At 41.8% G+C, this 24676-nt stretch overlaps 1 protein-coding gene and 1 non-coding gene across 2 annotated transcripts; both read left to right on the forward strand.

Annotated features, from left to right (window-relative positions):
- The first annotated feature begins 4167 nt into the window (after positions 1-4167).
- Positions 4168-23834, forward strand: DDX52 (DExD-box helicase 52). Its single transcript, XM_075561423.1, has 15 exons — positions 4168-4310; positions 5772-5961; positions 7267-7397; positions 8761-8946; positions 10866-11009; positions 12270-12381; positions 12690-12762; positions 13212-13415; positions 14803-14893; positions 15999-16121; positions 16253-16403; positions 16560-16635; positions 17971-18042; positions 18619-18711; positions 22227-23834. Exons 1-15 carry the CDS (start codon positions 4224-4226, stop codon positions 22282-22284), a joined length of 1791 nt encoding a protein of 596 aa, XP_075417538.1. The 5' UTR covers positions 4168-4223; the 3' UTR covers positions 22285-23834.
- LOC142460562 (small nucleolar RNA SNORA2/SNORA34 family) lies at positions 7823-7958 on the forward strand. The gene has a single exon (XR_012786742.1). It is a non-coding gene; the product is annotated as a small nucleolar RNA SNORA2/SNORA34 family (small nucleolar RNA).
- Positions 23835-24676: the final 842 nt, after the last annotated feature.

The following is a 24676-nucleotide window of genomic DNA, read 5'->3' on the forward strand; positions in this document are numbered from 1 at the left end:
GAAACCCCACGGAGCACAGTTCCTCTCTGACGACACACTGCCACCAGGAGTCAGAGTCACTCCACCCAGCTCTCCCCGACTCCCGCTCCTGTGTCCTCTCACAATCATTCCTTAAAGAAATTTACTTTACTCTGTAATGTCTATTTGATCAAAGAACCCTGGTGGCACATTGGGTTAGGCATTGGGCTGCTAACTGAAAGGTCCATGGTTCAAACTCAGCCACGGCTCCATGGGAGAAAAATGAGACAGTCTGCCTTTGTAAGGATTTATATCCTCGGAAACCCTATGAGGCGGTTTTACGCTGCCCTGTAGGCTCACTATACATCAGAAACAAGTCGATGGCAGTGGGTTTGGCCCTTTAAGATCGGCTCCATTTTCTTCTTCCCGAATGTTCCTGCTTTCTTCTCACTACACTATTGTAGTATTCTTTACGTCTTGAGTCTCCTTGATTCCAGACTTGCCTTCCTTCCATATTGCTGCCTGTGATATTTTTAAAGTTAAAATGTGTTTCTATCATTCACTTAACACCTTCACTTGGTCCCAGGGTCTACAAGATCAAGTCCAAACTCTTCAGGGTACACATATAAGTTTTCATGTGCTAATCCCACACCCCTACCTCCCGATCCAGCCATCACTTCTAATTACACCATTCCCTTTCAACTTTGGGTGTTTTCCCCTATGTTTGTGGATAGCCAGACACTAGAGGCTGCTTTCACTCCTTCGTACATCTCTTCCTGCTCTTCTCTCAACTTAGAATGAACACCTTTACTTGTGTTGTCTAATTGGCCAGCAAATGTCAAGACTGTGTTTAAGCTTCACTTCCTTTACAAAGCCTTTTCTAACTCTATAAAAAGCCCACTCAACTTTGCCTCTAGACTCTAGAGTGACCATTCTCCTATTTCCTGGGAGAGACCACAGCGCCGAGAGAACTAGTATGCTCTGTTTGAAGAGTTCTCTATCCCAGTAGACCTGAAGCTACTTGAGAGCAGGGGCTATGTCTAATTAATGCCTGCATCCACAGGCCATGGCTGGTACATGGTAACAAAACCAACTGTTTATTGTTGCATGACAAGCAGGTAAGTAGAAGAAAAATATTTTCAAAGACACACTTTTTAAGGCAGAGAATGATCACTCTGTGCATAACAACAAGATATCCCAATTAATTCTCGCTGCGGTGTTATACAGACTTCATGTCCTCACTTGCTACAGTTGAGAAATCATGTGTATCTACCAGTGAAACCATACTGGTTTTGGGAGAAAATCCAGTTATACAAAACGGTGATTTGACTTCCTTACTGTTTTTATTGATGATGCTTTTAAATGGGGAAGCAAACAAAATGCTGAGGTCAGAGCACTGCTTTTTTTTTTTTCTCAAGAGGAAATGGTCCCTCCGTGAGTCCGCTGAGCATTGACAAAGTAGGAAAGCAGTCTAATTCTGATACCTTACATTGGACTTCATTCATTTATCAGCCAAAATTATTACAAAGCACCAAGCAAAAGACACAGGTTCATTTTTAAGTTCACGAGATTGTAGTTTAAGGAAGGGTCTTGATCTGTTCTGTTTGATTGCATTTCATTAATTAAACAAAATGCGCTGACCATTTCCTATGGACCACATCCCAGGTTACTCAAATGTAATTAAGATAAATGAGATGCAGGCTCAGACTTTCAAAACTTGAAGTCTGGTGTGGGGCAGATATGGCAATAATTACATATTCACAGAAAAGAAATCACTAACATGGAGGTCCTTCCAATGTGTTATGAGCACTTAAAGAGAGAAATGAACTAGCAAGGAGGAAATAGTCAGGGTGGGTTCCCCAGAAAAAAAAATTAAGTTAAGTTTTGAAGGACATAAGGCATTTGCTGAAGGAGGAAAGGACATTATGGGAAGAAAGAAAATATGCACACACAAAAAAAGTGCCGAATCCTAAGTGTTGACTCATAGCCACCACCCGCTATGGGTTGCTGAAACTGTAATTGTTTACAGGAATAGAGAGCCCAGTCTTTCTCCCAAGGAGCTGCTGGTGGTGGTTTCGAACTGCTGACCATTTGGACGGAAGGCCAATGTTTCACCACTATACCCCTCAGGGCTCCTGAAATGAACCCAAGAGAGGTTAATGTGCCCAGGTAGTAAAGCTGTGACAGATTTAAGGTGCAGCAAAATTAAATAAAATGTGATCAACTGAATCAAGTTGCTCTCTCCATAAAACATTTTGGGTTTTAAGTTTTTTTTAATTAGTTTGGATTTAGTACACATATCCTATCATTCCATATTTCAATCATGTCAAGTAGAGTTGTGCAATTGCTACCACAAAATCGGGTTCCAAACCACATTTTTCTACATGGGCTCCTTGACCTCTCTGTCTTTTACCTCCTCACCACTGTACTAGCCTCCTCTGAGGATACTTGCTGTCCCTATAGGTTCATCGGTCCCTATAGGTTCATCAGTCCTGGGTTTCATAGACCGAAAAATGAAAAAGCACATAACACAGCTTTAAGAAGGTGACCTCCACTGACATAACACCTCTGAGAGGCACTCGAATATGAACAAACAAAAATTGAACAATACAAACCAAAAATACAGAAAATATTGGAAATCTGATCAGGTCCAGCCTGCATTATAGGGGACATTTACTGGCACCATTTTAACTCCTCAGGTCAGAGTTGTGCTTTTGATCTAATCTATTCCTCTCTCCTGAGCACTGTTTAGTATAGACTTTCCGCCCATCCCTCAATTTTTAAATAAGAGGAGTTCTCCAAAGGCTTATTTCCTATGTAGTTTCACTAACAGACCTTGGGCTCCCACTGCCATCCATCACCTTCTGCACACCAGAATCTCAGAAGTTAGGCTCTGGTACTGGTCCCTCCTTTAACTTCAAATTATATGGACTCCAATCCTTCAGTGACTGATGATGGTGTGCTTCTTCCCTGTGGACTGAGTTGACCTCTCACTTAGATGGCTGCTGTGTGGAGACAAACCTTCAGGACCCCAGATGCTACTTTATCTGACTGCCCGGCACCATCTACATTCCTCGCCACATTTTGCTATAGCACCCGCATCTTCTGTGTTCCCTGCCTGAGGGTGAGTATCAAGCAGGGCCATGATGCAAGAACTAACTGTTCTTAAATTGGAGCTAGGATTTAGTGCAAACCCCAAACCAATTTCTATGCTTCCCTATGCCCTCCTTCTTTTAATTAGCTGTAACGTGGGAGTTAATACATGTCATATCTAATTCCACAGTTCAATCACTTCACACAGAATTGTAAACATTTTAAAGACCTTCCCCGAATAAATTCAAATTCCTTACCACCGATCTTGGTTGCAAGGTTCTATGAGATCTGGTTCGTTTGACCCTTTGTACGATTTCTCAGTGGAACTTGGCTCCAGTCATCCTGGAAAGATTCTCCTCCCTCAATGTATATAAACCTTTCCCCTCCTTCGTGTATATGCTTCCTCGATCTACAACTCTGTTCCCCAGATCTCCAGGAAGCTGCCTCCTTCTCAATGTTCAAATCTGAGAACATAAATATCATGTTATCAGAATGAACTTGACTAGTCTAGCTAAAAACGACCCTACTTCTTTGATTACATTTGCTTCAAAGCGCTTTTCATTTCTGGAGATTATTTGGCTTCTAGGGACAATCCTAAGGATGGCGCAGGACGGCGCGGTGTCTGTGCATAGGGTGGCTATGGGGCAGAACCACTTGTTGGCACCTAACGACCTTCTGCCCCCTCCAGAATCTAAGCTTCGTGAGAAGCAGGAGGTATGCGCGGTTGTTCGCCAGTGTTCCCTACAAGTCTAGAGGAGTTCGCGGTATGAAATGGTCTCTATAAATATTTGGTGGCGGGTTTACAAATGGATGGATTACTGGTGAATTGTAAAGTTATATCAAGCCCCGGCGGCGCTGTGGGGGTAAGCATTGCGCTGCTAACGGAGCTCACCGCAAGGTGGCGGGGTCAAACCCACCAGCCAGCCCTCGGCTGGAGAAAGTAGAGGATTTGCCGTCTCCGTAAAGATGTGCCGTCTCCGAACCCCAAGAGCTGGTCTACTCTGCTCTACGGGGTTGCTTGGAGTCAGACACGACCCCGTGGCCGTGGGCTCACTGTGCTCGGAAACGTAAGGGTCGCTAAGGACGACCAAGCCCCGCCTCCTGGGGCGACTTCCGCTCACGGCCCGAGGTCTGCGCATGCGCCGCCGCGGCGCGGTGCTTTCTGGGTAAAGATGGACGTCCACGATCTTTTCCGCCGCCTGGGCGCGGGGGCCAAGTTCGACGTGAATCGCTTCTCGGCAGACGCGGCGCGTTTTCAGGTACTGCTCGCCGGGCAAGGAGGCGGCCAGAGGCCGAGTAGCCTGGAAGGAGCGGGAGCTCCCGAATGAACGGCCACTGGGGGAGCCTGTGGACCCCGAGTTCCGGCGGCCTGACCCTGACGTGGAGCAGAAAGCTGCTCTCCTCTGGGGACCGGTTAACCAGCATATTTAAAGGGTTCAAGGCCCGCCTTCTAAATGAATTCCATACGCGCTCCTTCTGTAGGTGTAGCTGGGTTTGGCGCGCACATGTGGCCCTCTCCTTCCCTAGCTTCGTTGATTCAAGATTTCCTTTGGAAAGAATCTCACCCCATGAAACTTGTAAGGAATTTAAAAACAACGAAAAATGCAAAGTCCAGCTTCTTTTACGACAGTGTATCCACATTTGGCTTCATAGGAAGTCCTTTTCTGCACATAAACCCCCTTGTGAGTCAGCCCCAGAAGAGTGACCCTGGAGTAAGGACGCTTAACATAGGGAAGGACCGAGGCGGTGGGAAAAGCTTGAATGTCAGCCTTCACGCTTGACACTAGGTTCTATCAACAGTGGGCAACCATCAGAAGGTTTTTAATGTGTGCTGCTGCGTTCTCTGATTGGCCGTGTATAAACCCCAAAACCTGCTGCTCTTGAGTTGAATTCCAACTCAATCGGAACCCTGTGGGCCAGTAGAACTGTTTCTGAGACTGTGCATTTTTATGGACTAGGTAGCTTTTCATCTTTCAAACTCCCTAGCTGCAAACGTGGTGCTGCAGCGCACAATCCGCTAGGGCGTCTTCACTATGCTACCAACAACCAAATCAACCGACATCTAGTTGATTCCAACTCAGAACCACGTTGTATAGGGTTTCTGAGGCTGTAAATCTTTTCAGTAGTAGTTGGTGGGTTTGAATCACCAACCTTGCAGTTAATAGTCCAATGCCAGTGGGACAGCACCATCAGAGTTCATCCATTTAGGAGTTCAATATACTGGCAATATTAAAACAACAACAACCCAAAACTCCACTGCTCAAGGACATTCTGACTTAGCTATCAGGGTTAAAAAATTGACTTTTGGAACCAGTCATCTGGGTCTGTCAGTTCCTACTTTTGAACATTTTGTCAGTTGACTTCATCTCTCTGTGTCTCTATTTCTTTTCATATGTAAGAGTGCTGTTTATTTCATTGGGTTGCTGAACTAATTTCATGTGTAAACATGGCTTAGACGAATAAGACAGTAAGTAGCCTAAGTGTTAGTTGTTATTATGATTATTTTATGCAGTTAGGAAAGATACCTTCTTGGATTTGATTTAACCAAATACATTTATCAACTCATCAAATACTTGGTAAATTGATTTTTTTTTTCCTGACCCTGACCCTGAAATTGATTTATTTTTAAGAGGTAGGAAGAGTGGTTTTTCTTACTGACAATCTTGTCTGGGTAAAAGTAATGCCATTCTATCAGATTTTGTTTTGTTTTTATTTTTTAGCTTGGAAAAAGGAAATATGACTTTAATTCCTCAGAGACGCTACAGGGGCTGGACTTTTTTGGAAACAAGAAGTCTGTCCCGGGTGAGTGCGGAGTATCTGGAACGCGTCAGGAGCTCCGAGAGGAGGAGCAAGCGGAAGAAGGCCTTAAAAGGAAGAGGGGGCAGAAAAAGAGAAAGACGGTGACTTCGGGTTAGTGCCTGTTTTAGTTATGTTTTTTCTCTTACTGTTTTCAGTTAACAAAAGTCATGTAGGCAAGGGCTGTCCTCCAAGAATTTCATTGAGAAACTTTCCTCCCTCCAGGGCCCAACCCTGCCCTTTTCAGACCCCTTTTTCTTCTCAAAACAGAAAAAGAATACAGTATGAAGCCCTCCATGTTGCCCAAACTGCAGTTTTGACACGGTGTAAATCAAAGAGTTTGGCATTCTTTGGAGAAGAGCTAGAGAGGTGGAAGCACCACCTTTGGGAATACATAGACCTATTTACAGTAGCTTCACATGTTGATGTTTCTGCTTAATTAAGGTTTCTGTGGCTTCATAATATACATTCTTTTGCCCTTACCCTCTTATATCTATTCAGTGGAATGCTACCCAGAGAAACATGAAAGTAAAGAACGACTAATACATGCAACCACATTGACGAATCTCAAAATAAATGCCAGGTGAAAGAAGCCAGAGCAACACTCATACATACTCTATGGTTCCATTTATATTAAATTCCGGAAAAGGCAAACTAACCTACAGTGACAGAAAGCAGACCAGTGGTTGCTTAGGGACAAGGTGATAAGTCACGTGTGGTGATGCTTTCATGGGTCACAGTTCATCATAGTAATGTGCTTTTGAAGTATATGGAGTTTATCACAGATTAATTATACCTCACTAATATTGACAAAAATTAATTCTAAAATTCCAGTAGATAGTCCAGTAAATCTTAATTTAATTACCGTAGTTTCCCACCACCACTTTTTCAATTCTCTTGGGTTGTTTTTTTTCCCCCCCTATAAACCTTAAAGTCAGAAATCCAGTTACCAAAACAATCCTGTCATTTTATTGAACTAACTGGACTTATCTATTTACAAATCATTTTATTGGGGGCATGTACAGCGCTTATCAAAATCCATACGTAATCCATTGTGTCAAGCACGTTTGTGCATATGTTGCCATCATCATTTTCAAAACACTTTCTACGTGAGCCCTTGGTATCAGCTTATTTTCTCCCTCCCCCACTCTTACTCCCTCATGAACTCTTGATAATTTATCATTTTTCCCCCCATGTCTTACACTGACTGATGTCTCCCTTCACCTACTTTTTGGACTTACTTATTTATAGAAGAATTTCCATCTGCAATATTGAGTATTCCTGAGTATTGCTACTTTCTCTTATCTCATTGTATCTGTTGGTACTTTTTCTTTTTTATTGTAAAGGTAGGTCGTAATTTCTTAGTTGTAGCCATGAATGTCACACTTTAAACTTTTTTATTTTTAATAATTTTTTTAGAGATTACTTCTCCAGAAGAAGGAACTACAATACAGTGGATGTCATCAGTGGAAGCCAAGTTTGAAGATAAAAAAGTTAAAGAAGAAAAAAAGCTAACTTCGGGAAAGTTGGAACACCTCAGAAAGGAAAAGGTTAGATAATGTCTTAAGTCCCTCAAAATGTATGCTTTTCTGACCTAGTGCTGTTCTCACTGGACATGGGATATTTTGTTGGTGAAAGTGAATGTAGTTTGCTGAAGTAGAATAATTATATTTGATTGGATGTTATTTTAGTGGAAACTTAAAAGTGGGCATGTGTGCTGTGGCTGAATGTTTAAAGTTTTAAATTCTTAAGTATAAATATTTCTTGACACGCTGCTTAAGTTTCTGGATTAAAATTCCATTTTAAAAAATTATTATTAGCCCTTGTGAACTTACCAAACTTGGGACTGGGGCCGTGCTCCTCAATCCCCTTTTGATCAACAAAAAATGTAGTCCCTTTTCTCTGCGTTGAGTTCACGGATTCGGATGTATTTCCTCTGATAGGTAATAGAGAGAAGTCTTTAGAATCCTTTTTTTTGGCCCTGAATCAAGGCTGACAGTTTGATGGAGCTGTTGGCTTCAAGCAGGAGCCTAAAGAAATGTCTTCCTATGGTCTGTTGGCCATTTCAGTACTTGGAAGTGTAATGGTCAATTCATTAGAAAGAAACATCTGAAAAGAAAAAAAATCCTTTTTTATAACTTGGGGAAAGGGCAAGTAGAATGCACGCAGAAGAAACAAGTATACGGTTGTCGTATGCGCTGTCTTACCTACGTGCTCTTGATGGAAAAGTGTGTTCAGCTCGCTTTAGCGAATTCCATGATGGTGGTCAGTGACCCAGAATATGGTCATATCTAGATGAGAGCCTGGAGAAACAAGCCAAATCAACACCTCTAGAGTCTACTCTGGCACTTCCTTAATAAACAACTACAAAGAAGAGGTTTTATAATTGCGTGTTAAGTCCCAGATGAAGAAAATAGGTGGATTTAATGCCTGCATTCTCAAAGTTTGTAGAAGACCAAGGTTATGAAGATGACACATTGATCACACATCACTCATGCTCAAAGCAGGTGCCCTCAGGTGACGCCGACACAGCAATCCCGTAAGACAGAGCAGAGCTGCCCATAGGCTTCTAGTCTTTGTGGAAGCAGAGTGCCCATCTTTCTCCCACGCCTCCTTGACTGATGAATTCAAACCCTGACCTTTTGGTTAACCACTGCCCCACCAGGACTCCCTGTTCACTCGTGACAGATACCCTTGAATATGCAGGAAGTGTGGATAAATACTAGATTTCATTGTTAGGACTGTCAAGAAAGGACATGTAGTGTATCTAATGTCCATGATTTCTCAGGGCTTGGAATTTAACCACAAAGTTGCATGTGCTAAGAAATGAATCCCAGAAAGACACTGCTGCTGTTCCTTGATAACGACGTATTTGGCTGCTGCCTGTGATGACCCCTTCGCTTCACTTTTCAGATAAACTTCTTCCGGAATCAACACAAAATCCATGTCCAAGGGACTGATCTTCCTGACCCAATCGCTACCTTTCAGCAACTTGACCAAGAATATAAAATCAATTCTCGATTGCTCCAGAATATTCTAGATGCAGGTTTCCAAGTGCCCACAGCAATCCAAACGCAGGCCATTCCGGTTATGCTGCATGTGAGTATGCAGGTCTGGGAGGCCGCTGACAGTCCTTCCACTATGTTTGCTCTACCTTCCCTGCCCTATAACCCCCTGCTGAAATACTTCTCTTGTTTTTTTTTAAACATTTTATTAGGGGGTTATACAACTCTTATCACAATCCACGCACATACAGACATCAGTTGTAACTTCTCTTCTTTTAAGGCTCATCTCAAACACCCTGCCTCCATTAAAGTGCCTTGATTCCCACAGCTAGACGAGGTCTGTTCCCTTATGACACCTTTCTTAACACCCTTCTGCTCCACGGTATTTCGTGAGGGTGTTTTCCTGGTGATGTGTATCAGAGATGTTAAATGACCATGCATTTGTGCCAATCGTATTTGACTTTTCCATCTTACAAGAGTGCAAATTCTGAGAAAAGGGACTGTGTTCTGTTTGTTCACTTTCGATTTAGCTTATGATGCCTGGGAATATTTCAGAGCTAGAAATGCTTTCTAAAATGTGTATATATACCTGATTTAGATTTTTCCCCCACTGACTTTTATTATTGAACTATAATGTACATACCATAAATTGCATAGACTTTTAGTGAGTTTCAACAATGTAATCACCACCCAATATCGAATGAAGGTATAGAGCATACCTGTACCAAACAATGAACCTACTGTCATCGAGTTGATTTTGACTCAGTACAGCTAACTGCCCCATAGAGTGTCCAAGACTGTAAGTCCTTAAGGAGGCGCACACAGCTTTGTCTTTCTCCTACAGAATGGCTGGCGGGTTTAAACCACTACCTTGTAGTTAGCAGCCTCATGCTTCACCTTCTGGGCCTGCAAGGCTCAGCAGCACATTCCTAGAGTCCCAGAAACTTGTCCTGTGTGCGCTTGCATTGAGTGTGCCCTCCCTCAGAGCAGGTGCCTGAAGGCACCCGTTGTTGTACTGTCTGCCGCCAGACACGACTTTTGCTTCTAGAGTTTCACATAGAGGAAATCATATTAATCTTTTTCTTTTTCTCTGTATGGTGTTTTTTAAGGTTCATCCATATTGCCAACATTGTAATTGGTTATTTTTGTTGTTGCTAGAATTTTTCCATTGTATGATTATATCACAGGTTGTTTATCTATTAACCTATTGTTAAACATGCAAGGATTTTAGAAAATAAACTTTTTTTAGTAGATTTGTAGAAATGAGAAGTTTCCCTCCACATAACCAAGATGGTCTTCAATTCTGGTAGCAAAGGATATCAGTCGCCTTTATACCCATATTCGTTTTCTTCATTCTCCATCTACCGAGCTGAATACATTCGCATATTGAATGATGCTGTCGACTCACACTGTGGTAGATTCGCTTGAAATTTTCATTTAAGATTATTTCTATCCTGGCATTAGCTAACGTTTTAAAAAATCTCAGTGGCTGTTTGAAGAATGTCACTTATAGATGACGTAGCCACTTTCATGTGTGGGTCTTAGACTGGGGAATATACATGTGTATGCATGTATGTACGTAACAAAATATGTCAGCATACTTCAGGCATACAGTTCACTGACTAATAATGTTCATCATGTTCAGTTATCACTCATTTCCAAGTTTTCCCATCACCCTTCACAGAAGCTCTGCATACCCTATACAGTGGCTTCCTCTTCAAGTCTTTGTCAGTAATTGCTGGGCTCCACTTATCAACACTGTCAACCCCCTTCCAGTGGTGTAGCTGAACTATACTACCTTTGGCACAGTGGTAGCAGGGATCGAAGATGTTGGAAAATCAGTTATGGGATAAGCTTATTATTATTTTTAATGGGATAAGATTAAAAGTCTAATGGGGACATGAATGATTGGATTAATTAGGGTTTTGTTATTTCAGTGGCTGGTCACAGTTATCTGACTGGGCTCTAAAAATTGTATGCATTTTCTTATACTTAATGTACTCTGTATTTTAGGGTCGGGAACTTCTGGCATCTGCACCTACTGGGTCTGGAAAAACTTTGGCTTTTAGCATTCCCATTTTGATGCAGCTGAAACAACCCACAAATAAAGGCTTCCGGGCTCTGATTATTTCACCAACAAGAGAACTTGCCAGCCAGGTATGCTTGCAGTTTCTAGAGAGAGTGTGCGTGGTGTTCAGTTTGGTGTTCGCCCTAAATATGACAAGGTCTGCGTCTCTGTTATGGCCAAGTGTGCTGAACAGAGCAAATTCTAGAGTTCGGTATCTTACTCCATATAAGAATGTTTCTTGAGCCTATTTATAATTTTCTGTAGGATGATATATTACCATTTATATTTCTTGGTAACTGATTTAAGGTCCTTGAAGTTGAAAGGTCATTATTATATATATAGTCTTTCTAAAATTTATGTTTCTCACCTCTTCCTCCAACCCCCAAATTGAGGTAAGAAAAGAAACGCATCTCAGTTTTTGACAGAGTGATCTGCTCCTCCCTCCCAGTGTGCTCGATTCCGACTCAGAGCCCCCGGTAGCATGGCTACCACTGCCGGGGCAAGTGTCTGAGACTGTAACTCTTTATGGGAGGGGGAAGCACCAGCTTTGTCCCACGGAAAAAAAGTTTCCAACTGCTGACGTTGGAGGTAGCAGCCCACTGTGTACCCCACTACACCTCCAAGGCTCGTCTAGTGTAAAATGCACACAGGGCTGCGCAAAGTTCGTGGGAAATGGGATGAAAAGAGAATGGAATTTCTCCATGAACATTGTGAAGCCGCTTGAATGGCAAGAAGTGTGATGTAGCCTTGTAACTCTGCTGTGTTCTAGAACACGGAACTGACTGTAGCCTTGTGACTGCTGTGTTCTAGAACATGGAACTGACTGTAGCCTTGTGACTCTGCTGTGTTCTAGAACACGGAACTGACTGTAGCCTTGTGACTCTGCTGTGTTATAAAACACGGAATTGACTGTATAGCCTTGTGACTGCTGTGTTATAAAACACGGAATTGACTGTATAGCCTTGTGACTGCTGTGTTCTAAAACGGAACTGACTGTAGCCTTGTAACTCTGCTGTGTTCTAAAACACGGAACTGACTAGCTTGTAACTGTTGTGTTCTAGAACACGGAACTGACTGTAGACTTGTGACACTGCTCTGTTCTAAAACACGGAACTGACTGGTGAACTCTTGGTTTTGTCTTTTAGAACTAACTTACTAGGCTTAAAGAAACTACTAAATTGTTGTAGACATTAGAGTTATGAAAAGCCGAGAGTGGTTAATTTGCATATTGTTAAAGATTTAATTGCAGATATTCTTGAGTCAGTAATGATTTTGTTAATCGTACAAAAGGTTTTAAATCTTATCTAAGTATCTTAGCAGTTACTGCTTTTTATTATCTTCTGTTTTAGATTCACCGAGAATTATTAAAAATCTCTGAGGGAACAGGATTCAGGATACACATGATTCACAAAGCAGCAGTGGCCGCCAAAAAATTTGGACCTAAATCATCTAAGAAGTTTGGTAAGGGACCTGTTCTTGTACCTGTAAGGAATTTGGAAATTGCAAGTAATTGAACAGCCAACTTGGCTCTTAGAAGATGGCTCAAATACAATAAAAGGGAGGAGGGACATAGCAGTTTGTTGCATGATGTGTGTGTGTGTGTGTGTGTGTGTAAGCGTACTGCTATTAAGCGATGTTGGGTCTGACTAACGAGTATAGCCACGCCCTCCCCACCACAGCTTACTCACTGCAATTCAAGGAAGAGAAATTTCCTGGGTCGAGTCATGATTCTTATAGTTACAATTTATACCTGTTGTTTTTTCCTGTAGATATTCTTGTGACTACTCCAAATAGACTAATTTATTTATTAAAGCAAGATCCTCCAGGAATCGACCTAACAAGGTGCAGAGAATAATTTCATGTCCTTCATGTGTGTTTTTCATTTTACTGTATTTTGTTTCTGCTGCTTGTTTTATTTGCCAGTGAACCTTGCTAACTACCAGCCTTTAGGCAGGGTTGGTGCTCAGAATACTGAGTTTCATTATACCCCTAGTAAAAAGAACTATCTGGTCTGAAGAAAGTTACATATTTTGATAAGCCATTAATGCAGAATTCCCTAAGCCTTTCACATCTCAGAAATGCCAATGAAGTTCACGAGAGGTGTAAGGGAGTTTCTGTTAATGCTGACTGGAACCTCTTATCTCTGAGGTTTATCTTTCTCCTGCTTATTTTTCTTGTACTGCTTTCTGTTAGGATACTAGATCTGAGAGCAGCGTCATGTGTCACCACCGTTTGATGGTGTTTCTTGCATCTTCAATTCGGCATCCACAAGGTATTTTGTTGTTTCTTAGTGTTGAGTGGCTCGTAGTGGACGAATCAGACAAATTGTTTGAAGATGGCAAAACTGGGTTCAGAGACCAGCTGGCTTCCATTTTCCTGGCCTGCACATCCCACAAAGTCCGAAGAGCTATGTTCAGTGCAACGTTTGCATATGATGTTGAGCAGTGGTGCAAACTCAACCTGGACAATGTCATTACTGTGTCCATCGGAGCAAGGTACCTGTTCTTCCACATTATCCCACTGCTTTTTTTCTTCAAATTCAATTGTGTTTTTTAGACTCAAGGTGACAGATTATTTGGCCTGAGATTCATAAGGGAGAGAATGTTACTGATATTCAAGATTGATGAGGGATTATCTGTTTTAAAAGAATCTTACGGGACGTTCTTGAAGTATCATATTAGTGTTTCTGTCATCATACTTTTTAGATGATCTGTCCCATTCACAAAGTAGGACATGTGGCGATCCAGAGGCATTAATGTCATTAATGGCTTACCCGGGACCACAGAAAAACTAACAACCCACTGGCTTCCACTTGATTCTGACCTGTGGTAACCCTGCAGGACAGAGTAGAACTGCCCCAGAGGGTTTCCAAGGCTATAGATCTGTACAGAAGCAGACTGACACCTCTCCTCTTCCTTAGAGTGGCCGGTGCGTTTGAACTGCTGACCTTTTGGCTTAACAACAGTACCACCAGCGCTTGCTTAAATGAATGCTTTAGCGCTCGGGAAATTATGATGCAGATTATTGTGTAACTCAGGATGTGATAACTATGAAGACTGTAGCTAAGTTTCAAAGGAACCAGTCGGTATGGGAAAGGATGCCCTTATTTATTTACAGACGCTTGTGTATGAAAGAAAGGAAAGCAAACTCACCAAAAGCATTATTTTAAAGCAGGCAGCAGAATACAAAAACTGTTTGGGACTTTACAGTGTATTACAGCCTCCTACAGAATGTTAGTCAATGTCTTAATTCATCTCATCTCCACTTGTCTGTAATTTTGCTAGTCATTAAGTTTGAGGTGCCCTGGTGCAGTAGTGGGTTATGTGTTGGACTGCTAATTACAGCGTCAGCAGTTCAAAATCACCAGCAGCTCCATGGGAGAACAATGAGGCTTTCTATTCTCATAAAGACTTACAGGCTTAGGAGCCCGCAGGGGCCGTTGTACTCTGTCCTTTAGGGTCACGTCACTCGGGGGACTGATCAGGGGCATGAAGAAGGGAGTCGTTATGCTCAGCCCTGTGCAGTAATTGTTTTAAGAGTTCTCATTGCAGTAGCCATTAGTTTTAACTTTGGAAACCTTTTTGGACAAACATAACTAGAAACACATGAATATTTTATGACTAGATTATACCAAAATGTGAAAGTTTAAAATGGTGGGATTTGGGCCAAGTTATTGTATAATATTGTATAAGGACTTTAAAAGAGTTTTAGAGGTGCCATATTAACTTTTGTACTTTTGTGATTCAAATTGAAGTGTAATTATGTATATTATCATTGGACATGTCAAATTCATTGAACTTTTACATACATTTTAAATTATAGCGAGAGGCAGGAGCTAAAAATTGGCTCTGTAACCTAAGAGCTATTATGTTTTCTTTTCAGGAATTCTGCAGTAGAGACTGTGGAACAAGAACTTCTCTTTGTTGGGTCTGAGACTGGAAAACTTCTGGCCATGAGAGAACTTGTTAAAAAAGTAAGTTTGAACAATCTCCTGAACTTAGTAGGTTATGTGCTGACCTGCTGACCACAAGGTCACTTTTGAGCCAATTATGTGAGACGACTGGATGTTTTGGAAGAACACAGCCACGTTATTTTTAAGCAAAACTAATTAATCAGTGGTGTGTAGGATGAATTTTGATGAAAGAGACTGAAAGCAAGGGAACCAATTAATGGGTTGTTAAGTAGACTGGGCAGAGCTGAAGAGAAATAGACAAGGTGGCAGCCGTGGTGGGGTTGGGATCAACGGCTGGAGAATGAAGGGGCCAGGTGTTGGCAGGTGTCTGGTGACTGCAGCAACAGTGAGCTTTGATGGCTGAGGGCATGGGTGCTGGAAGCAGGCCGTCTGGACTGGAACTCTAGCGCTACCACTTTGCTGTGGTGCTTTTAGGCAGCTTGTTTAACCTCGCTTGTAGATTGGACTACTTTGTCCCAGGATGGTTAGTAGTAATAATTGATTCTCTTCCCATACAGTCCCAACAGCGGTCCCCGACACACAGTAAGTGCTGTGCAAATGTGTCTTACTCCTAAGGTTTCCAAAAAGAGTCAAGCTCACCGCAACCTTGGCAACCCCAGACTAGGGTGGGTGGAGCCGCCACTATGGACTTGCGAGGCGGTGCGTCTTAATGACTGTTAGGATCTTATTGAACGCATGTAGTAAAGATTACAATTAAGAGAACTGAGAGCCAAACACTCAGCCCTGGGAAATACACAATTTGGAGAAAGCCTGTTTCAAAATGACAGTTGCTACCACATTTTAAGCAGAACCAAAAGTTCTGAGGAACAGAAGCTAAGGCATGATTGCTTGGGAGGTGGACATTTCATTGTGCAGACTGTAAAAATGAAGAAGAGTTCACTAAACAGGATGACTGGGATTAGCAAAGTGAGACTGCCGTTCAAGTTGACTGGTGAACAAATGACCTTTGTCGAGCGTAGACTGTAAGAAGACAGGCAGACCCTGGCCAGTGAGAAATGTGCCAAATTTGCATGAGTTCCTTCATGCGTGACACTGACGACGGAATGCTGAGCATTGCAGTCTTGATTATGGGTATGAGTGCTGATTTTTGCCTTCTTTCTTTCAGGGTTTCAGTCCACCTGTCCTTGTTTTTGTTCAGTCCATTGAAAGGGCTAAAGAACTTTTCCATGAGCTCGTATATGAAGGTATTAATGTGGATGTTATTCATGCAGAGAGGACGCAGCAACAGGTGAGTCTGACATCCTTTCACCACCGTCGAGAACGTCTCCATTGTAAAACAATGACAATTAAATAAAGGAGAGACTTTCTTCCCACTCCTAGAGTGGTACTAAAGTATGTATTGCATGTTCTGTTAATCAGAGAGATAACACCGTCCACAGCTTCAGAGCAGGGAAAATCTGGGTCCTTATCTGTACAGCCCTACTGGCAAGAGGAATTGATTTTAAAGGTGTGAACTTGGTGATCAATTATGACTTTCCAACCAGCTCAGTGGAATACATCCACAGGATAGGTAAGTTGGCTTTTATTTTCCCTCTGCCTCCAACCCATCTGTTTTAGCATTTCTTCTGTTCCCTTCAAACTCACTTTGAAAACCCAGGTGCTTTTATATGTGCACATGAGGGTCCCTTCCCGCCCAGATATGTTTTTATGATCTGATTTCTTCTAGGTCGAACTGGAAGAGCAGGACATAAAGGAAAAGCGGTTACTTTTTTCACTGAAGATGATAAACCATTATTAAGAAGGTAAATTGGGAAAAATAACTTGGAATTAGGTTGGCAAAATTGCTTTATTCTGTAATGTACATTCAGCTAACAAGTAATTTCATCAATTCCAAATTGGCAGTGTCCACCCACCTCTATGCTGTCTGTCCCCCCAGGGAGGAGGTTGTATGTAAATTCTTGTCATCTATTCCCCCTTTCTACCCCAACTGCCCTCCAGCCTCCCGGTGTTGGCACTCTCACCATCTGTCCTGGATTCCCTGTGTTTCCACTTCCTATCTGCACCAGTGCACATCCTCCAGCCACTTCCTCTGTTTTACCAAGTGTGATGCCCTCCTCCAGGGACTGGTCCCCCTGAAACCCATCCAAAGTACATGGTGAAATCTTGCCACCCTTGCTTCTACGTATCATTTGGCTGTACTTCTTCCAAGACAGATAGTTTGTTCTTCTAGCAGCCCATGGTCCTTTCAGTACTCCATTCTTCCATCGTCCTTATTGCCCATCTTTTGGATCCATGGAAACGGAATTACAATACAAACGGAAAATGCCATGGTTTGGGTCAGGCACACCTTCATTCTCAAAGCGACACCGTTGCTCGTTCAGTTCCAGCTTTGTTACGTTATTTAGGAGACCTTGAAGGGAATCTGAGAGCAGTAGCTTCTTTTGGCATCTAAGCGAGTGGAGACAGACAGTAAGAGGAGGAAGAACTTACTCCTTTCCTCTTGCTGAGTTCTTTAACACCTGGCTACGAAGAACACACAATCACTGCAAAGGCTTATGCACTCTCTGAAACGGATTTTTTAAAACACTGTAAAATATTTCTGTTTGGTTTGTATTTGTTATTGGGCGCTAGCAAGCCCAGTTCTGCATATTGCTACCAATTTAAATAAATAATTTGTTTTGGTTTTTTTCTTAATGGCATTGTCCCAAAATTCTTTTCCAATACTGGCCCTCGAAGAAAAGGAAGACTGAGGAGAAGGCCTGGTGTTTGCCTATCTGTTATTAAAATTGGAAACATTCATAATGGAATATTAATAGTTTGCTTAACACACAGTTCTCCTAATAGCCATCATTTGATATTCGTCATAATACTGTATTCAGGTTTTTGAATGAGTAAATAAGTTTGATGTTGGCCACCTAGCTCTGTTTACCTCGGTCAGCCGCGTCTTACGGTGTATGCTTCCCATTCTCTCCGTAAGTAAGCCAGCGTGATCGTGCCTCGTAAAAACTGGTAATGTGACAAAGCATGCTACCTTTCAGGTAGTTTTAAATTTCTCAAATTGTGCAGAGGGGTTCAGCACATACAGATCAGTTTGACATGATAGAAAAGTGTGTTTGGTTTCTGTTTTGTGTCCTCAGTGTTGCCAATGTTATACAACAAGCTGGATGTCCTGTGCCGGAGTACATAAAGAGCTTTAAAAAACTGCTAAGGTACCGCCCGCCTTGAATTGACCTGGAGCTGCTCTCTCGCGCGCTCACTCTCTGCACACATTCTTGCTTCACGTTCCCTTACACATTGTAGTTCTAACAGTCGTACTACGGTTTGAGCATTTTAAGAGAAAAAATTTTGCTTTTAGGTGTTTGTGAATGCCATATGCTTTGTTTTTTTCCATCTTGGAAATTTAAGGTGTTCTGATTTTTTAAAGTTACTTAGTGTGAATAAGATGCGCTTAGAATTTTTTTTATAACTTCATGCATAAGTATAAGGGTAAAAAGCAGGTCCATACTCAAACAGTAGTGCTTATTGGCATGGGATGTATTTTAATCAAAATCTGTGGGGTTTTTGTTCTTATTTGAATTTATGGCATTTATCCCCCCTTTTGCTTAGTTCTCATGGGTAGTCTGTTACATGAAAATGGATATGTTCCCTAGTTAAAACCTGTGCATTGTTTAAAAATGAATTTTACAATTAGGAATTTTAAAAAATTAACAAGTAGTTTTAGTTGTAGCTCTTCTAAATTAAGTTGAGCTTAATTTATTTCTTTTCTCTCATTTTGTTACTTTTAGCAAACAAAAGAAAAAGATGGTCAAGAAACCACTGGAAAGGGAGAGCATTAGTACAACTCCAAAATATTTCTTAGAAAAGGCCAAGAGTAAACGGTAAGCAGATGGTGAGGAATCGTTGCCACTCGGCCCCTCTTGTAGTTAGGGTGGGCATTATTTTTATCAGGATAAAGCTTCACAGTGCCGTCTAGAATGTGATCAAAGTAATACATCTTGAATCCATTTGGGGAACTTTTCTGTTTCTGTGCACTCATGATCTAGTTCTTCTATCTTTGGAAAGATGACATAGAATTGATAGTGCCCACCATCTTCACCCTCCTGCACCGGGGGTTCCTGAGGCCAGTAGTTAAAACAGTTGACTTAGGTTGAGGAGCAGAGTTTCAGGATGATTTCCGTCTGATGCTGGAGCAGGTTGCAACCACCTCTGAAGAGTATTACTTTGTAGTAGCTTAACTGAAATGTAGGAGAATTTTAAGACATTGATTTTTAGCATGCGCAAAAGACAACCTTTTTACCCATTACTGCTAGGAAGTAGGTTAATAAGAGCAAGAGTGGATTAAAATGTCCCGAACAGCTATCCCCTAGCCCAGTGGTTCTCAACCTTCCTCATGCCGCGACCCTTCAATACAGTTCCTCATGTTGTGGTGACCCCCCAGCCATAACATTATTTTCGTTGCTACTTCATAACTGTTATTTTGCTACTGTGATGAATCAGGTGACCCCTGTGAAAGGGTCGTTTGACCCCCAAAGGGGCCGAGACCCACAGGTTGAGACCCGCTGCCCTAGTGCCTGCAGACTTGTTTTTCTAGTGCTCAAAAACCCCAGTGACTTTCATTTGTGCACGTGCAGGTTCCTTCTGCCCGCAAACATGGCTTCTTTTAGGTGGAGCTGGAAGAGCAGGACATCAGGAAAGTGACCCTCTTCCGATTGTGGTAGTATCGGATAGCACAAGCTCTGATACATTGCTTGGTTATAGTGATTTCTATAGTGTGTAGGGGGGGTTCCTGAGAGTATCACCAATGACCTCTTACTATAGATAAAAGTTGATGCTTCTTTTTGCCACCTGCAGTCTGTTCTGTGGAAATCATTGGAAAACCTGTTCTCATCACCAAGTAGGCATTTACTGAGTACCTATGATCTCCCCAGGTGCTTGGAAATACAAGGTTTAAAATGGGCTCCTTCCCTGATACTACAGAAAGGATATCAGTGTACTTGAAATGGAGTGCTTTTTAAATGAAATACAAGTTAGTAGAAGGGAAAAGATCAATGTGAACCGGTGTCGGACGGCACTTCGAGGAGGCCGAACGTGGAACCACGTGTTCACTGTTAGGAGGAGTCAGGCATGCAGTGGAACCCGAGCGAACACAAGCATGAAAACTGGGATCAGCTTAGTGTTTAAGTGGAGCACGAATCTTCACGGCATTCTGTAAGGGCCGTGGGACTAAGGAGCCCTCGTGGCACTGTCCGCTAGGTACTGTGCAGTTGACATTGGACTGCTCTCTGCAAGGTTAGCAGTTCAAAACTACACGCTTATCTTCAAGAAAAAAATGAAGCTGTCTGCTCCCAAAAAGATTGATAGCTTCAAATACCCAATAATGTGTTGCTGTGACTCAGAGTCCACTCAGTGGTGGTAGATATATTGATGGGAAGTAAAGTTCAATTGGAAAGTAGGGTGTCCCAAAGTAGTGCAATTTTAAACTTTAATACTTGGGAAAAGTAAATACAACAATTAAAATAAAGCAGCTTATGAAATATAAAATTTAGTTGTATGAGCACCTAATAAAACCTTTTTTTAAAAAGAGAAATATAAAATTTATAAGATTGATCATTTTCTTGTCAGTGGTACTCTTCTGTTCCCTCCACCTCACTGCCATCTAGTTGATCATGAGTCATGGCGACCCCTAGGACGGGGGAGAACCGCCCCTGTGGGGATCCCAGACTCATTAGTAACAGGAGGAAAGTCCCGTCTCTGCAGAGGGGATGCTGGTGTTCCAGACGACTGACTTGGCAGTCAGCAGCTCAGCCTGGAACCACTCTGGCACTTTCCCTTGTCTGTTTCCTGACTCCTTAACACATTTTTTATTCAAATTTTTTGCAGCAACAATTTTGAGGTGTCAGTGGATTGACAAAATAGGTTATCTTGTTTGACCAGTTAGATCACCTAAGCCATCTCAATAGACTTTCCTGTTGGGGAGTGGGACATGGAGGGGTCACTTGAGAAACCCTGAAGAATGAATCATACCCTCCTGTGGATGATCTCAAGTGTAGGCTTATAAGTACAATTCTTCCAAGTGTGCTCAATGCCTGGTAAGCTCTTACAGAGGCAATTGACGAGAGCATAAGATGATAGCTATATTGATTTTTAAAAAAACATGCCAATTTTCTTTTTCTTTTCTTCTTCACTGTGCAACCCACTCAGTGCCTGAAGCCCATGAGGTAAAACCAGGCAATGGTTCGGGGTTACAATTTGCTTTGGCATGGGACACTACGAGAGGCCCATGGGATCAGAGCCAGTTTTCGTATTTGAAAGAATAAAACTTTGAATGTGGCTTTTTCTAAGTGTAGAGCACTTCTATGGATGTTACGCTGCACTGAGACCTCAGGACACTTGTTTCAAGCCCTGTCACATCAAGCCCTCTTGTCTTTCCATTCGTGTAGCTGAAGACCATACTTGTTAGCTGTTAACCCAGAGTACAGAGAAGACCCACCACACTGTCTCTAGCTCACCTTGGATGTTCCTCTAAAGATCCCACCCGAGCCTGTTTCCTCTGCTCAACCCTCAGTACTGACAATGCTGAAGCCTGTACCTGTAGTACCCAATTTTGACTGAGTTGAGACCTGAATCTTACTGTCTAGTGGACACAAGAGGCACTTCAAACTCAGCCTGGTGTGGTATAGTGGAGGGAAAATTGGATTTAGGGTCAAAAGAATTGGCTCTGTTCCTACTTTCCTTTGTTACTCAGAGCAAGTCACTTAATCTCTCCCAGCCTCTGTATAATGGAAATATACCAGCTCTGCCACCCAGGGTTGCTGGAGGATTAAAGGAGTGAATGTACATAAAAGAACCTTGTATTACGATCTATGCAAACATTCAGTATTTTCTTAAAAACTGTTTTTTCCTTTTCCTGGGTTACCCCTTAGTTAATGGCATTCATCATCACTTAATCTAGAAATCTCATTTCCCTGCTGTACATCCAGCTTTGACAACTTCTAATCATTTTGCGCTGCTAATACACCATGTATTTCATATTCTGTAGAATCCAACTCCCAGGATTCTCATCTGGGATCATTTGGATAATAAGTTGTACTGAAGATTACTCAAGTTAATATATGTAAAGTGCTGTAGCATGTTTAGCCTTTAATAAGCACTCTGTTACCTTGTATGGTCAGGCGCTTTCTTTCCTACCAGCTAATAGTGTAGTTTTTAGAACGCTTTGTATCTCACTTAGGTGATTGTGTGCTCCTTAAAGGCAGAGACCAGATCTTCACGTTCCTAGTCTCATCTCTTTAATAGACATTAGGTCTCAGTAAATGTTAGACTTGTAAACTTTGGGGCAAGTACATACATCTAGAATTTCTGACTCGTCATTGCCTACATTCTTTTTTTACAGGAAAAAAGCCTCTGGTCAAAACAGCAAGAAGAAAGTAGCTCTTGAAGACAAAATTTAAAAACAGACTTTATAATAGACTGTCCCCCGAGATACAATTGTATCCTCCCAGTGTGAATGTTGTCGTCACAGAGTCAAGTCATAAAATCACACAGACATTTGAAATCAGCTGCAAGTCCATAGGAGCGGTGGAAAATGAGTTCTGATTCTACTATCAGTGTGACAAGTCAAGTTCCAGTTTATAGGTGACTTTAAATAATTATGCCATGGAAATAAGTCAATTGACTTTCTGTGGTTGAATGCAGAGAGATCCTTCTTATAGAAGACCAGAAGTGTATTTAACAACTCCCAGTGCGTTGAACTCTTAAGGGTCGTCCCCTGCAAGTAGGAAGGAAGCTGTGAAGAGGCATCTGGAACAGAATCTCAAAGGAGTGAATGCAGCCTCCCTTGTTTCTGCGAAGAAACAGCCCACAGTTCTCTCTGTTCTGTTACTTAATTTGTGATGACTTTTGTGGTGTGCGCCACAGCAGGGAGATTGCTCATCTGTGACTGGCGAGTCAAGTTCCATGGAGTGTTTGATTCTTCGGGCCATTAAATAGCCTTAAACCATCTTGGTCAGGTAGCTCGTACTTTCCCTAACATGGTGTTGCAACTACAAGATTATGGTCAGCCTGTATTCTACTTCATTTCCCATGGTTGAACTGAGCTCTTTCCTGTCTCTTTCATGCAAGATCGTTTGGGTAGGAAACTGATAAACGTTTTATCCTGATGAAGAAGAATGTTCCTGTGACTTGATACCTCTGAGTTCATTTTCTCAAAGCTTATCTTTACTGAGGCCTTACGGCCCTTTTCTGTGTAGTAAACAGATCTCTGCCAGAGGTAAGGATGCTGGTTATCCTGTGAGAGAGAAGATCCATTGCTAGTAGAAGGGCTTCCGCTATGGCTAATTTTATATCATGGAACAAGAACAGTTTTATACATGTTCCTACTTAAAGTGGTGCTTAACTACTGTCCTGCGAAAATGCAGGTTTCTTAGCAGCAGTTACTCACAACCTTTTGAAAGATAGGCTCTGGCTTGCATATTATAGAGGGATCAAAAATTGTTCATCTTAAGAATTTATTTAAATGAAGCTCTATTGCTTCAGGGTGTAAAGTGTTTACAGACATGTTGTATTTTGTTCATTGTTGCAAACAAGTCCTTGAGTGGATATATGCTCTAGAGGCAGATGTACTGTTACCATTCACTGATGAGCCATGTGACTTTGAATGAGTTCTTCAATATCTGGGGGGAGGTTTTGTTGTTTGTGTTGGTTTTTTTTTTTAATTAAAATGAGGGTAATACCATTTATATCTCAAGAGTACAAGTGCCTAATTTTGTGTCTGATATATACATACATATATATATATATATATATATTTAAAAGATCATTTTATTGGGGGCTCTTACAGCTCTTAAAACAATCCATACATCAATTGTATCAAACATATTTGTATATATGTTGCTATCATTATTTTCTAAACATTTACTTTCTATTGAGCCCTTGGTATCAGCTCCTCTTTTTTCCCCTCCCTACCCCCACCCTCGTGACCCCTTGATCAATTATAAATTATTATTATTTACATATCTTACACCGAGCACTGTCTCCCTCTATGGTTTCTGTTGTTCGTCTCCGGTGGGGGGCGTAGTGGGGCTGTTAGACACATATTTTTTGAACAACTTAGTTCTTATTTGGAATATAAACTGGTACCAGAGCCTCTGGTGGCAGAACTGGTAAAGGAACAAACAGTTGCTATGCTTAGGAACTCCTATGTCAGAGGACAAGCTGGAGCGGCTTGGGTGTCAAACCCAGATGGGGCCTGGAAAGCTCTCCAGCAGTCTGAGCTGAGTCTTAGGGGACCTCAGTTCAAGAAGGAGACCAAAATATTCCAGACAGAAGCAGATCACATCTCTGACCCTTGAAATACTCTTCATTGATTATTCTCTCTTATGTAAAATGCCTACGTATAACTTTGCCAGCTTGGCTTAAAAATGAGTTGACAATTAATTTAGCTACGTTAGAGTACTTGGAACTCTCTTACCCAAATTTGTTTTACCCATGAAGAGAAAGAAATTGGTGAATAGACAGAATAAAATACATTTACTGACTCATGAAATGAGCAAAGGCAGTGGAGTCAAACTGATGTGAATTTTTAAATCCTGCCTCTGTTGGCAGTTTATGACGTGCATGAATTAAACAGCCTCAGTCTTCTCCCTCTGTAAATGCCAGTGTTCCCTCTTAAGGATGCTGAGCATCTAGAGTACCTGACTAGTCATTTGTGCCCAATAAATGATAGCTCTTACCTTGTGTCCCCAGTAAAAGCTTGTAGAAAAGAATGGATGTAGATGGAGCTAGTTAAAATTAATGGAATAGCAGTAAGAGTACTACTTGAGGGCTTGGAAAAAGTTTAAGCTG

Source organism: Tenrec ecaudatus, chromosome 10 (genome assembly GCF_050624435.1).
Source record: "Tenrec ecaudatus isolate mTenEca1 chromosome 10, mTenEca1.hap1, whole genome shotgun sequence".
Taxonomy (NCBI): Eukaryota; Metazoa; Chordata; class Mammalia; order Afrosoricida; family Tenrecidae; genus Tenrec; species Tenrec ecaudatus.